The sequence below is a fragment of the Sinohyriopsis cumingii genome, chromosome 1 (genome assembly GCF_028554795.1).
Source record: "Sinohyriopsis cumingii isolate HCF-2022 chromosome 1, ASM2855479v2, whole genome shotgun sequence".
Taxonomy (NCBI): Eukaryota; Metazoa; Mollusca; class Bivalvia; order Unionida; family Unionidae; genus Sinohyriopsis; species Sinohyriopsis cumingii.
Genome location: NC_142961.1, coordinates 79525171 through 79538855, shown reverse-complemented (window position 1 = coordinate 79538855; position 13685 = coordinate 79525171). Strand labels below are relative to the sequence as shown.

At 33.9% G+C, this 13685-nt stretch overlaps 1 protein-coding gene across 1 annotated transcript in view; it reads right to left on the bottom strand.

Moving 5' to 3' along the window:
- Positions 1-2191: 2191 nt before the first annotated feature.
- LOC149807193 (meiotic recombination protein SPO11-like) overlaps positions 2192-13685 on the bottom strand; it is a 28069-nt gene continuing 16575 nt past the window's right edge. The window contains exons 10-13 of the mRNA XM_089963395.1: positions 12356-12393; positions 11092-11168; positions 9481-9592; positions 2192-3794 (exon numbers count right to left, since the gene is read on the bottom strand). Coding sequence (XP_089819521.1) covers positions 3675-3794; positions 9481-9592; positions 11092-11168; positions 12356-12393 — 347 coding nt within the window. The 3' untranslated portion in view covers positions 2192-3674. The remainder of the gene's footprint in view (positions 3795-9480; positions 9593-11091; positions 11169-12355; positions 12394-13685) is intronic.

Genomic DNA, 13685 nt, shown 5'->3' with positions numbered 1-13685 from the left:
TTAGACAACACCTATAAGATAAAAAACATATAATGATATGATTAAAAAAAAAACACCATGAAATTAGAAAACAAAAAAAAACATGCTGAGAATATTTAAGGTAGGAAACCTTATTAGGTCTTTAAGTTTGTTCTTGCAGTTGAAATAAGTGAGTTTTGAGAGCACTCTTGTATGGGATCACTGTGTCTAAGTTCAGTGGGCAATTCATTCCACGTTGCTGGGCCTTGGTATGCAAAAGAACGCTGTCCATATGACTTTGTTTTCATAGTGGGAATAATGAGTATACGATTGTCAGAAGAGGAGTGTAAGTATCTTGCTGGTGTGTACACATGGGTGAGGTCGGATAGGTATGTTGGACTAGAGCCCAACAGTGAAACGTAGCACAGACAACAAATTTTATGCTTGATTCTGGATCGAATGGATAGCCAGTGTAGGGTACAGAGCAGCAGGGAGGTGTGCTCTGATCATGGTACTCTCAGTATGATCCGAGCAGCTGTGTTTTGAACTTTTTGAAGTCTCTGGAGCAGATATTGAGATGAACCAGACAGAATTGAGTTACAATAGCCAGTCTTGAAAGTACTAATGAACACACAAGTGTTTTAGTGGCATCAACTGAAAGATAATTGCGAATGGAGCTGATGCATCTCAGCTCAAGATATGCAGCCTTGCATATGTTCATGACATGTTGGTGCAGTGTGTAAGTACTGTCCAGAGTAACACCTAGGTTTTGTACTGATTGTGTGAATTTAATGTTGGTGTTGCTGATATTTATTGTTGAAGGTTAAGGATGTGAATGAGAAAGTATTTGTGTTGTGATCAGAATGGCCTCGGTTTTATCATCATTCATCTGCAGCTTGTTACATGTCATCGATGATTTCACATCAGAAATGCACCTCTCTACACCTTGGATGGTAGCATCAACTTCAGTTGGGTGCCTAGATTTGTATATTTGGGTGTCATCATCGTACAATTGGTGAGAGACTGGATGATGATCTATGACACTTGAGAGCGACTGAGTGTACAGAATGAAGAAAACCGGTCCAAGAACAGACCCCTGTGGAACACCACAACATAGATCAGCTGGGCTGGAGTGTATTCCATTTGCAGATACAATTTGTGTCCTGTTGACCAAGTAGGACTTGAACCACAGTAAGGCTGTATCATGAATGCCAAATACATGCTGGAGACGGTGAAGTAATATATCATGGTCTATTGTGACAAATCAAGGAGGGTGAGGACTGTAATTTTTCCGTTATCAAACGCAGAGAGAATTTCATTAACTACTTTTAGAAGAGTAGTTTCAGTACTATGGCAAGGGCATTATGCAGATTGTACATTGCTAAAAAGGCTGAATTCAGATGAGATACAAGCTGGGATAGAACAGCCTTTTCTAAGATTTTTTATATGAATGGGAGATTAAAAACTGGGTGGTAGTTCTTTAAATCGTTATGGTCTAGTGTTGGTTTCTATAAATCTGAAATAAATTTATTTTCTCCAATTGATTTAGCATGCAAGGTTTAATGTTTCCACAGATCATGCTGCAAACTTTTTTTAAAGGCCAGATTTAGGGAACAAACAGATGTCATTACCAGTGATGGCAACATTACTGCTACTGCTATTACCCCATGCTATGGTACACAAATTGTTGCATATTCTTGGGCATTGTAGCAAAAAAGTTGATTTCTTGGATTATGTTAATTGTTACAGTGACTCACATCTGTGTTACCAACAGCCGATTTTTTTTTGAAATTATTGATTGCTAGGAATCGACCCATATTCTGCTACTGAGGTGATGAGAATGACAATAATTCTGCAACAGCTGTTCTACATGGAGACAGTGAGGTTCTAGTTAGCATACTGAATTTTAGACAGTACCTACAAGCTCAGTGTGACACACATGCCTTAATAAACATTTGCATGTCACTGAAAAATGTATCAGTAAAAAATAACTACTGACAATTTCTCTCATCCACATAAATATAGGATTAATTTACTTGTAAAGTTATTGAACAAAGACATTTTCACATAAATGGCTTCACCAGCTGGTACATGTTCATGCACACTGACACTTTCATAGATGGTAAAACTTAGTAATTTATGATTTTAACAAATATTTTCACGACAACTTAGTTATGCAAATGTATGTTGTTTGAAAATTGTATTGCTATGACATATGACAACACAACACCTATAAGATAAAAAACATATAATGATATGATTACAAAAACAAACACAATGAAATTAGAAAACATGCTGAGAATATTTAAGGAGGAAACATTATTAGGTCTTTAAGTTTAACTTAAACATTAAGAAAAATAAAATGAATTTTGATTATAACATTTCTTGCTTTAATATAACTTTCTAAAACTCCGAGACCTTTGTGAAACTTTATAAACAATATATATATATATATATATATATATATATATATATATATATATATATATATAAACCTTCTGGGTGGAAACAAGGTAAACAAATATGTAAGATCACCTCACTAATATGCATCAATTTAGCTTGTTTTAGCTTGTTATCAAACTGATCCATGATTTAGAAGATACAATCCCATATTTCCAAGTTTGATCAAAATATGAGAAATATAGCCTCCAAAGTGGCAACAAGCAATTGTTGGCAAACAAAAGACATGAGGCTGGACCATACCATAAGCTCATTTGGCCTTACAGCAAGGTGAGCTAACAATGGATAAAATATTTCTTTTTAACTCAAGTTCTTCTTCACTTTGCTGAATAATGACTGAAATTAAGAAGCTTTGTGATGAATTTTGATTTTTTGTCAACATGGCATCACATTATGGATCCATGAATGACAACTCACAGAATGTACAACAGGGACCTACCTTTTCTGCTTTAGCAATTTTACAAGATTTTTGGATTATGCCATTGCAGAGCAGGTGAGACAGCGTTCTGTGGAATTCTTGTTTAATATTTTAGCACAGCTATCTTCAAAAGACATTTGAACAATAATTTTACCCAGCAAATCATGATGTTTTATTTTCAAATGAGGGTGCTCAAGGGGCAAACATTTTAACATAAAATGCAAAATATAACAACAGTAAACATAAACAGTTTCACATTCAATGGTAACAACTAGGTGATATCACAAAATTTATAAGATCTTCATTGCAATGCTGGTACACCTTATCAATATTGATGCAAAGGGAGTGAAAAACATTTGGCAAACTGTAAAAATGAGCTTTGTGCACCTTCAGAAACATCTTTTGGTGTGATTGCTTGTTGGTGAGATGTCAGTTTTGCCATTTATTATTGGCAAATTTATATTGCTTGAGTTTGTTGTTTCAAAAACAGCAGCAAGTTTGTTGGTCAGTGAGACAGCACATGAGCAAGTTTCTTATTGGGATATGTTGCATCGGCAAATTATAATTTGGCATTGTAGTCAAGCCCCCTCACATTCCTAGTGGTCTTCACATGGATCAGTACTTTGTTAAAAGGTAGAGTTAAGTTGCCATGTCACCAATATAGTTAAATGGCATCACATATAAATGACTGTAAACTCAGATGTATGTGTCAGTAAATGGCTTAAGTAAATTTATGCCACCAGATTCTAGGGATATTTTTGTCTTGAGGAATGTGAAATTGTGTTCTGCGTCTCTTAAAGATACTAAGCATCGGGTCCTATGCTGACATAGCAGAATTTCATATCCAACCTCCACATCTGATCTTGCTTGGTAGGTATACATCACAGAGGAATGATGAAGAAATGGAGTCCAGACTTTGAATTTCTGCTTTTTTCTGGGTTTTCAGCAGTTCTTCAATCTAGAATATGAAAGGAAGTATAGTAAGTGTGTTGCACCTTGCCTGACCATAAAATTCAAATACTGTGTATTCATTTATTTTCATTGGTGTCAACGGTTGTGGTTTTAAAAAAATATTACATTTTTGTCAGCACTTAAATTTGTGGACTTGGGGTTTGTCAAATATTGTTGCCTTAAAGGGTCAGTTTTTTAAAATAATCAAATGGTCTGTGGAAACCACAAAATCTATGGAAGCTGATACCCCACCCCACCAAAAAAAGGTGAATCTAGAGAAATTAGCTGGAAAGCCTATAGAACAAATCTTCATTTAAAACTTGTGAACATAAAATAATCAAAAAATGGGTGTACTAAGCTATAGTATGGAGGCATTTTATTTGTTTATATTTTTTAGTGTTCTTTATAAAAATAATATAATAGAAACTGTATTTTCTGTTGGTAACTCATTTATTTACAAATAAGAACTAATATATCTCAAGACCCTCTGTTATGTAGATATATATATAACCTAATAATAATATGTTCACATAGACATGTACATACACAATACATTACCAACTATTCACATGACTGCTAAATCAAAGCAAATGTGAAAAACATGAAGTGGGTTTTGTACCATGCACTTTAATAAGTGCTCCATATTATTTAGGATTTCTTCCATCTAATACACTTATTACAGAAGGAAGAACTATCTGAGACTGATTTAATATCTCTTGGGGCTTAATTAATATCGTGAGGAAAGTTCTTTCATACAGAGCATGTGAATACTAAAAACTGTTTGAACAGCTCCTTGTCTGGCCCATGGGTACTTTTTGAAATTTTGACCTGTTAATGAAAATACTCCGATAAATGGAGGGTCAACCTGTACATCATTTTCAAGCCTTTCTCAAGAATATTCTTTAATGCATTTCATCCATTACCTTGTCTATTTGCTGATAAAGAATTATTTTTCATGCCCTTTCAAAGAGTCCAAAAATTATTCTCATGTTGGAAGCAGATTTATTACCCCAAATTATATTACTGTAGTGAAAATCAATATTAATGTAGAAATGAACTATGCACTGTAACAGAATTAACTCTGTACTGTAACTGAATTAAGGCCATCATTTTCTTTAGGAGCCAAAGATAAATATTTTCTTTTAAATGTAATTTATACAATGATACCATTGTAAGTTGTTAGATACAAACAAACATAATTTTATCAAAATAGGTCATTTTCAAATCAAAAGTTATCTAGAAGAATAAGAATAAAAATATGCAACATTCAGTTGGCAGTCTTGCCCTTGCACTTGTCTTGACAATGGTGTGGTTATTAGCAGGACATAACGTTTTGTTTTTCTTGAGAATGATACTATTATTATGTTATCGTCATAGTTTGGATGGTCCTATTACAACTGGTCATCCAAAAAGAAGAAAATGCCACACGGGGATTGGGTCAGGAAACATATTTTCTGATGTTGTTCAGATATTCCTCCACCCTGATATTGTCATCTGGTCAACAGCTGCAAAGAAAATGATCCTAGTGGAACTTGCTGTGCTGTGGGAAGAGAGAACAGAAGAAGCTCATGAGAGAAAGAGGATAAAGTACCAAGAGTTGGTAGAGTCTTGCAGGAGCAGAGGATGGAAAACACAGTTATTCCCTGTGGAAGTTGGTTGCAGAGTGTTTCCATCCCAGTCAGTCTAGAGGATGCTCAGTGCACTGTGAATAAAAGGAAGGGCTCACAAGGTAGCTATGCCAGCAGTGGGCAGGGCCAAAGATTAAGCATCTAGTTGGCTTTGGCTTAGACATGAAGACAAATATGGCAGCCATCACAGATGGACTGTACTTGGTCACTACTGCCACCCTACCATCTGGAGGGTGTTCCAAGAAAAGGAGTGAAACACCTGTAGAAAGATGGGCACTCGGCTGATGACGTCTGTGGAAGCAGTTTTACCAACTGTATATCTATACTCTGTTTTAGTTAACCATATGCCTAATATATTACAATTGGATGGGTAAACACCACAATCAGGTTATTTATCATAACTGGTGGAACTTGAGTAGAAGCCAATCAAATTAGATCCATACCCTACCTTTAACTAACTGAGTTACTCCTATGGGGTGGGCACTTCCTCCAAAATTCTCATGAATGAACAAAAGCAGTAATATACAAAAATTTGAACAATATGTTGACAATTCTGAAGCATTATGGGGGAAAGTCATAAGCTTGGAAATTGAGATGGCTTCATATCTCTGATGATATACAATTTGAAGAATTCTTTTGGGGTGGGGTGGGGGCAGGTCATACAGCTACAAAGAGATTGCATTACTACATGCAAAACAAGATATATATATATATATATATATATATATATATATATATATATATATATATATATATATATATATATATATATGCATCTCATAGTGAGAAACTGAAATATACATCAGTGGGGAAAAATTATATCACCACTCTTGCAATATCAACTTTGGAACTATTTTTCTAACCATTTAGAAAATATATCTGCTGTTATGAATGTTATTCAAACCTGTATTTACATATTTAGGCCCAATTCATTTTTCTTCTGCTTCTTCTCTCTCTCCATCCTCATCAGGATGTAAAGATCTTAAAATGTCACTGTACAACATCTAATTTATGTTTATGCAATCAACGAGGTACCATCAAGAAATGCTTAAAAATGAATTCCAAATAGCAAAGTAGACTTTCATGCATTATGTTTTTTATAATTAGTTTTCTATATGAATCATGGAAACTGTCAGTGACTAAACTACATAATATGTCACACATACAGTATTGTTTACCTGTAATACTCTATGACAAACAGTACACATTTTTAAGAAAATAAACCTTGTGATTAAATATAGTACTGACATTTTTCAATTTTAACTTGTATCCCAATCGTGTCTGAAAATTATGGATATATAGTCCACTGAATATTGTTTACTGTAAATTGAAATCAAGCAACAAAATTTAATTCATCATCTTCTACTGAACTGCAAGCTTGCCAAGGCAGTGTGGAAATAAACAAAATAAAGAAGCAAAAACCTTACAAGTTAACTCTCATTTTTAATTAAAATCTTTTGTTTGTAAAATGTTGCTGTCCCAAAATTGTTTTAAAATTTAGAAACTTCTTTTTATTGATACTGTAAATGAAGCTGTTAATTGCATTGGTACAGAATGAAGAAAATCCATGCAAATGAACAGTTTTTGCCATTTGAAATATAGCATATTAAGAAAATTACATTTTTTTAGTAGAAATATGGAAGTATTTCACTTGTGAAAGCCTAGTAGTTGGGGACACTACTGTAACTGATTTGTAGGCTGACTACCAGAACCTGATGCTGTTGCAGCTAAATGATAACTTTTAGCTGATGATTTGAAGATATGGGCAAATTGTTTATAGTGATTTTCTTTAACTGACTGATTTATTTACTAAAACCATGCATAAACTATAACTACCTGTGTCTGTTATCCCGCTGACTTAAATAAGACTGATAAAAAATCCATGAAATTGAATTGAGCACAGGACACAGTATTTGAAACACTATAATTTGTCCATCATTATTTTATACAAAGTTACGTCATATTTATTCACATAATTACTTACAAACATTTAATTGGTCATTATGTTCAACTAGTTCCGAAGTTATGTTGCATGGTCATATTTTTAAAACTAGTTGAGTTTCAATCAAAGACAAACATCAAACTGTTTGTATATTATAGATACCTCATACCTCAGTGTCTGGCTTCTCTTTCATACATTTTGCTGCATAGCTGTTACTTTCAAATGCAATTCTTTCATTTAATACCAGGGGAAAATATTTAAATATGAAATCTATATCTTTTTTCCCTCTCATCCAAAACAAAAGAAGGACCAATACTTTTAGTCAACTTGGTGACTTGCAGAGCATGTGGTTCTCTTACCACACTGTACTGTCATCTATCTTGATTTCTGACAGACAGGGCAAATTTGATAATTCGATGTCACTTTCAATACTTACTGAATCAATATCATCAATTTTGTCCTCTGATGTCAACAATCACATGTATTAACTCTCAAATTGCTACAAAATTCCAGAAAATCCAAGTATTTAGTGGCCATATTTGGTATATGTCATCTTTGACATAAAGAAGCATCATTTGTTAACCATATTCTGAGTGGTTGAATGTTCATACACTGGCCATTATTGATGAATTAGATAGTCAAAAACATTAACGTAACGAGTAGATCTATCTGTCACTCATGTGATATGAGCACATAACCAGCAAGCAGATATATCCACTATTGCAGATAACAATGCTTGTGTACTAACAGATTTATCAGTCACTGCAGATGCAAGGCACATGTACATGTATGCAGTGAATATAGACATTGTCGGGAAAGAGATAAAGCAATGAACAGAAATTCATTAGAGTTGACAGTTCAAACTTATTTCAGCCATTTCAATCGATTCTGGTGTTGGACTGTTTTAATTTTTTAATGATATGCATACGTATATTCTATCATTCTTTACAGATTCATGTTCTGAAATTCCCAACTCAGTGGGGGACCATAATTTGTTTGGATGATAGAAATTGTTGACAATTAATCTGTTATCTTAACACTTTACTTCATAGAGCATAGTGACAAAGTGCAGCACACTATAAATAGAACACCTGTTACCTAGTCAACAGCATACGCATAGGCCTGCCTGTGAACTGTTAAGCAATGTAGTATATGTTACGTTTAACAGCAATTTTCACCATTTTACATTTTTGGTACATCTATTATATGTGGAAAAATTGGAGTAAAGTCCGATTGTTATAGCTGTGTAATTATTTTTCACAGAAGAATTTTTTATGTGCTTTAAAATCTTGAGAGAACTCGTTCACCGTCATGTCAGTGAGGCCGCGTGACCAACCGTAGCTGCCATTTCCCATACTCGAAATTTACATGTTTTTCGTCTGTGTCTACATCACTAAGTCATCTGAATTTGATAATTTATAAAAACTAATTGCTGCCTACATCAATATCAGAGCCTTTATCTAAGTTATTGAATCTTTCATAGATGTGATTCTAATCGTGAAAACTTTGTAAGTACTGAATGAAAACTGCGACCGCCATCTTGGAGGGTGGAGATTATGACCCAGTTACTTTAAATAGCAGATATCAACCAGTGCATAAACAGTGACCATGAGATCTGACGTAACTGTCATTCGCAGAAATGAATGTAGTATCTAATAGGGGGGTTTTCCCTGAAGATGGCGCTACAAAAACCAGCTCAAAATGGCTGATGTTTACAGCAGGCGTCAAAAGGCACTTCCATGCGAATGGAGTAGAGGCGTCAAATGGCGCTTCCATGCAAATGGAGTAGAGGCATCCAAAGACGGTTGCATGAAGTAAAGGGTTAAATGTTAGTTGTTGTTGTTGTTGTTGTAGGGTTTAACGCCATTTTTCAGCACATGATAGGCTATACATGGCGGCCAGTATTAATGGTGGAGGAAGAACCCGGGAAATCCCTAGAAAGAACCACCGACCCTCAAGAAGCTACTGGCAAGCTTGCTCACATACCGACATTGGCCGAATCCGAGACTTGAACCCTTAAATGTTAGTAATGTTGGGGAAATATGATGCTGGTTAACATGAACTGAAAAGTTTTGATAACAGAACTGAGATCAACATGCTTTACTGCATGAAAAGCATTTAACCTCTCTTGTCCATGCAGGATAATACTTCATGTATGGTCTGTCCAGTAGATACACAGCTTTAGAAATATCTGTCTTGGTCATTGGTGTGAGTACACTCTCTGGTATGCCCAGCCTGTAAACAGAAATATAATCTCTAAATTAGGATTTTATAACATGTGATCACATGGTGTTATTGATAAAACATTGCTTTAACCCATTTTTTATATTTGATATTTCAATGTTTTCTCTGTCAATCACAAAATGACTGTACGTTAACAACAAAATGAATATCTGGTGAAAACATATATGAATCTAGCAACATTTTTTGCCCTCCCCCAACCAATGTGAAATACAAATAGTAAGTCTGCCTGCTGAACCAAAAGTAATGCCCTTAAATATATCAACTTCTTCTAAATTAATGTAGTTAACATAATGTTTGTTGTGTCGATCATCAGAGCTGGCTGCTTTTATGTAATTTCTATTAAGTCTGGTTTATTGAACATTTGCTTAATTAATATTTGTCAGGTATTTATTCAAACCAGCAGGTTAATTAAGATAACTGTGTACTACATTGTAACAGTCCATCAATGTTAAAGGGGAAGCTTTCATTTCAAAAGACAAAATTTTTAAAACATGAAGACTGATGTGTTCATTTTGTTACTCAAAAGCAGTAAGGGTAAAACCTCCAACTGATTTCAAAATGATAATGCTTTTTGAGTAACTACAAACTGATACCAACAACATTCTTATATGATATTCTGAATTCTGACTTGAACTCTTCCAATAATTTTCTAGCAGCTGGTTGCCACTAAAATAATGAAAGTCCACTGTGTGAAGCTAACAGCTACCTCCAAATTGGCTGGTGATGGTGAGGAAAAAGGCATAAAGTGTCTTTCATACCTGTTTTGGTGAATATTAATTGAAATATCTGCAGGACAAATAACTGGAGGAATATTCAGTTTCTTAGTATTTGATGCAGGAAATTTTATTATAAATTTCAGTCCACACATATGAGCATCAAATTTTAAATGAACAAAAATGTAATTAATATTATTCAAATAAATTTATGACATGAACTCTGACTTTATTTTGTCCATTACTGTGATAGTATAAAATTTATGACTACAGTTTGTGATGATGGTATGTGATGCACTCTCTTTATTTTTTTCACAGCCTACATGAGACAACATTTTTTCTTAAGAATTTTAAATTTTGCTGTCTTTCTTTTAAAAATTATTTCTACAATAGATATTAGAATACTAATTGATTAAATGAATTGCAGAACATTACAGCTCAATTTCCATAACTTTCTCACCAAGGCCTGCAAAATATAGAAAATTTCTTTCGTAATTTCATATTAATTAAGATACAAATTAGATTATATTGCATACTACAGTCATGACAGAGACAATGCTTAAATATTATTGGCAAAAAAAACTATTCTATTTCATTAAAATATTGACAGAAGGCTTCATACATATATATCTTGATCTGTTAATTGTATTAAACTATTAACTATCATATTCAATCCAGATTTGGTGTAGACAGTTCAATAACTTTATATCTATGGAAAAAATCTGACCAGATTTACAAAACAATTACTGGCCATTAAGAGATATATGATGCAAATACCTTTGAATATCTGTGGGCAAGATTCCCAACCACTGCATGCACGGTACAGACATATGTTGTGCTTCAAAAGAGAGGGACTATAAAAAAGAAAAACACAGAATAAGGCACCTGATACACTAATGGTGTATCTAGAATATGTGATTATAACTGTTGGTAATGATGTTGTGCACTGCAAACACTATAAAAGTGGTCACTCATTGATTGAACTGTATGAACAGGTGACTAGCTGTTCAAAATATGTGGGCAGAGAATACAATTTCAGACAGTAAATTAATAGTTTTGGGACAAATATAGTAGAAAAGTCAATATAAACCAAGAATCTACCAGATGATTACACCTACACTAGGTTAGAAACTATCTTTATATCCAATTTATAGGAGATAATATGTGTACATTTTGCCAATAATTTTTTTTAGTTCATAAATTAATGTAATTAGCATGTCAGTTGCCAAATATTTTGCAAAGACAGTGATGCCATTAATTTATTCAAACTAAGCGTTTATACATTATGCACAAGATGATGAACTTGAAAATGATACAATCAACAGTCAAACCTGCCATTCACTAATTTACATCTGTGAAACAATCACATGTCTTTCATATTTTGTTTATTTTATTCCCTAGAAGTCTCTTACACAAAATCATCTTTGGATACCTTGGTCTGAAGAACTCTGTTTCTCAAGAAAGAGTTTGTCAATCCAGTATATTCAAGGATGACACCCAATTACTGCAGGAACAAACCTATATTAAACAATCACTCATCCTGAGAAACTATTTTTCTCCTCTCCTGAAAATGGCTACATAAGACGTGTAAATGAAATTTTGTCACCCACTGAGTGGGTGAATACCCTCAAACACGAGCCAGTTACTGTAAGTGGATCACTTTGTTTACAAGGAACATAATGGTAGCAATTATTACTTGCACTTTTATTGTTTCTGTTGAATTCAATTACCAGACCAAAAAAATGGTTGGGCTTGATTACTGATAGGTGCTAGTTGTACACATTTGACTGCAAAGATGGGGTTTGATTATATTTTGGACAACTTAAACAAGTACCTTTATGCTAACAAAATAAATATTTAAGTCAAAAGCATCATTCAGATTATACTGAGTGGTATGTAAAGGTCATATATGTTAACATACAGTGAAGAAATGCTGAATATATACTAATAGGTAAGCACATTTATACAATGAATAATTAAGCACCACAGGTCTGCTTGTGCATGTTTTAAATTACCAGTGGTTTCTGACACAGCTTCTTACCCGTGAGCCAAACTTGTATGTTGCCATTATTTCTATACCTGTTTAAGTAAATACAAATGAAATGTATGTAACATCAAATGATCAGGCATGCCACATATTTGTTCAACTCAAAAATGGTTTCGTTACACATAAAATACATAATTCTTACAATAAAATGATAACTAAAAGAAAATTTGAAATTTGAAAATCTTGTTCTTTTCAAAACTTTGAGTAGAAATTAAATTTCTTGAATCCTTATTATATGATGGCTTTAATATTATAATGATTATTTACTTTCTGACCAATAGCACATAGAACGCTAATAAAACCCTTTTTATACATAAGAGACCTGAATGTAAAAGAGCTGACTGTTTCAAAGGTTAGTGTAATAGAGAATTTATACTGTGAGTTGACAAATTGGACTATCCATTTTCAATACACTTGCTTTTGAAAATTATGCATGTTTGTTTGATCTAAATCTGTTACTTAAAGAATAAAACTGTAAAGTTAAAGTTTTTTGCTGCTCTGGTTTAAGCTTCAACATAGAAATTTCTACTTCAATCGGTCAGAATTACACAAACATGTCACATGATTGGTATAAATTTTGATCTAAAAGATCTCCCCACATGTACTTAACCTATCAATCAACTTGATCCTGAAACAATCTTCACATTAGCTAAGAAATACAAAATTTTCATTGACTTTTGTTGCCTTATTGACCCCACCCATTAGATCACACAACATACCAATAGTTACCTAGCCCTGTAAAAGGCTAACAGTGGGCATTAATGCATTAGGATGAAACTACATGTGGAGGCAGAATTTGGGTAGGGGTTTGATATCACTGAGTACTTGTCTTATTACTGACTACTACTAATACCAAAGCAAAACCTGTCTTGAGAGACCACTGCCATAAGAATCCAGTGGTCTCCATGCACAGATTTACTGATTATAGTGTTATGACCTGCTATGTGAGACCACCTTCTTGAAAGACCATTATTTTTTTTGGCAGAATGGGTGGTTTTTTAACTTAGGCAGATTCTACTGTACTACTTCTACTAACAGTAATGTGTGTGTGTGTGATTTGGATTTTTAACGTAGCTTTAACAATTTTTCAGTCATATTGCTATGATGTCTGCAGTGTGGCAGTTTATAGTGATGTCTAGCACTGGGGCATCATGTCACAGACATGTAGCATGATGTTCCACTCAGTCACATTATCCTGACACCAGGCTGACCAGTCCTAACACTAACCTCTTAATGCTGAGCACCAAGCGAGGAAGCTGTTAGTACCATTTTTGCAAGTCTTTGGTACAACTTGGCCAGGGATCGAACCCATGACTAACAGTAA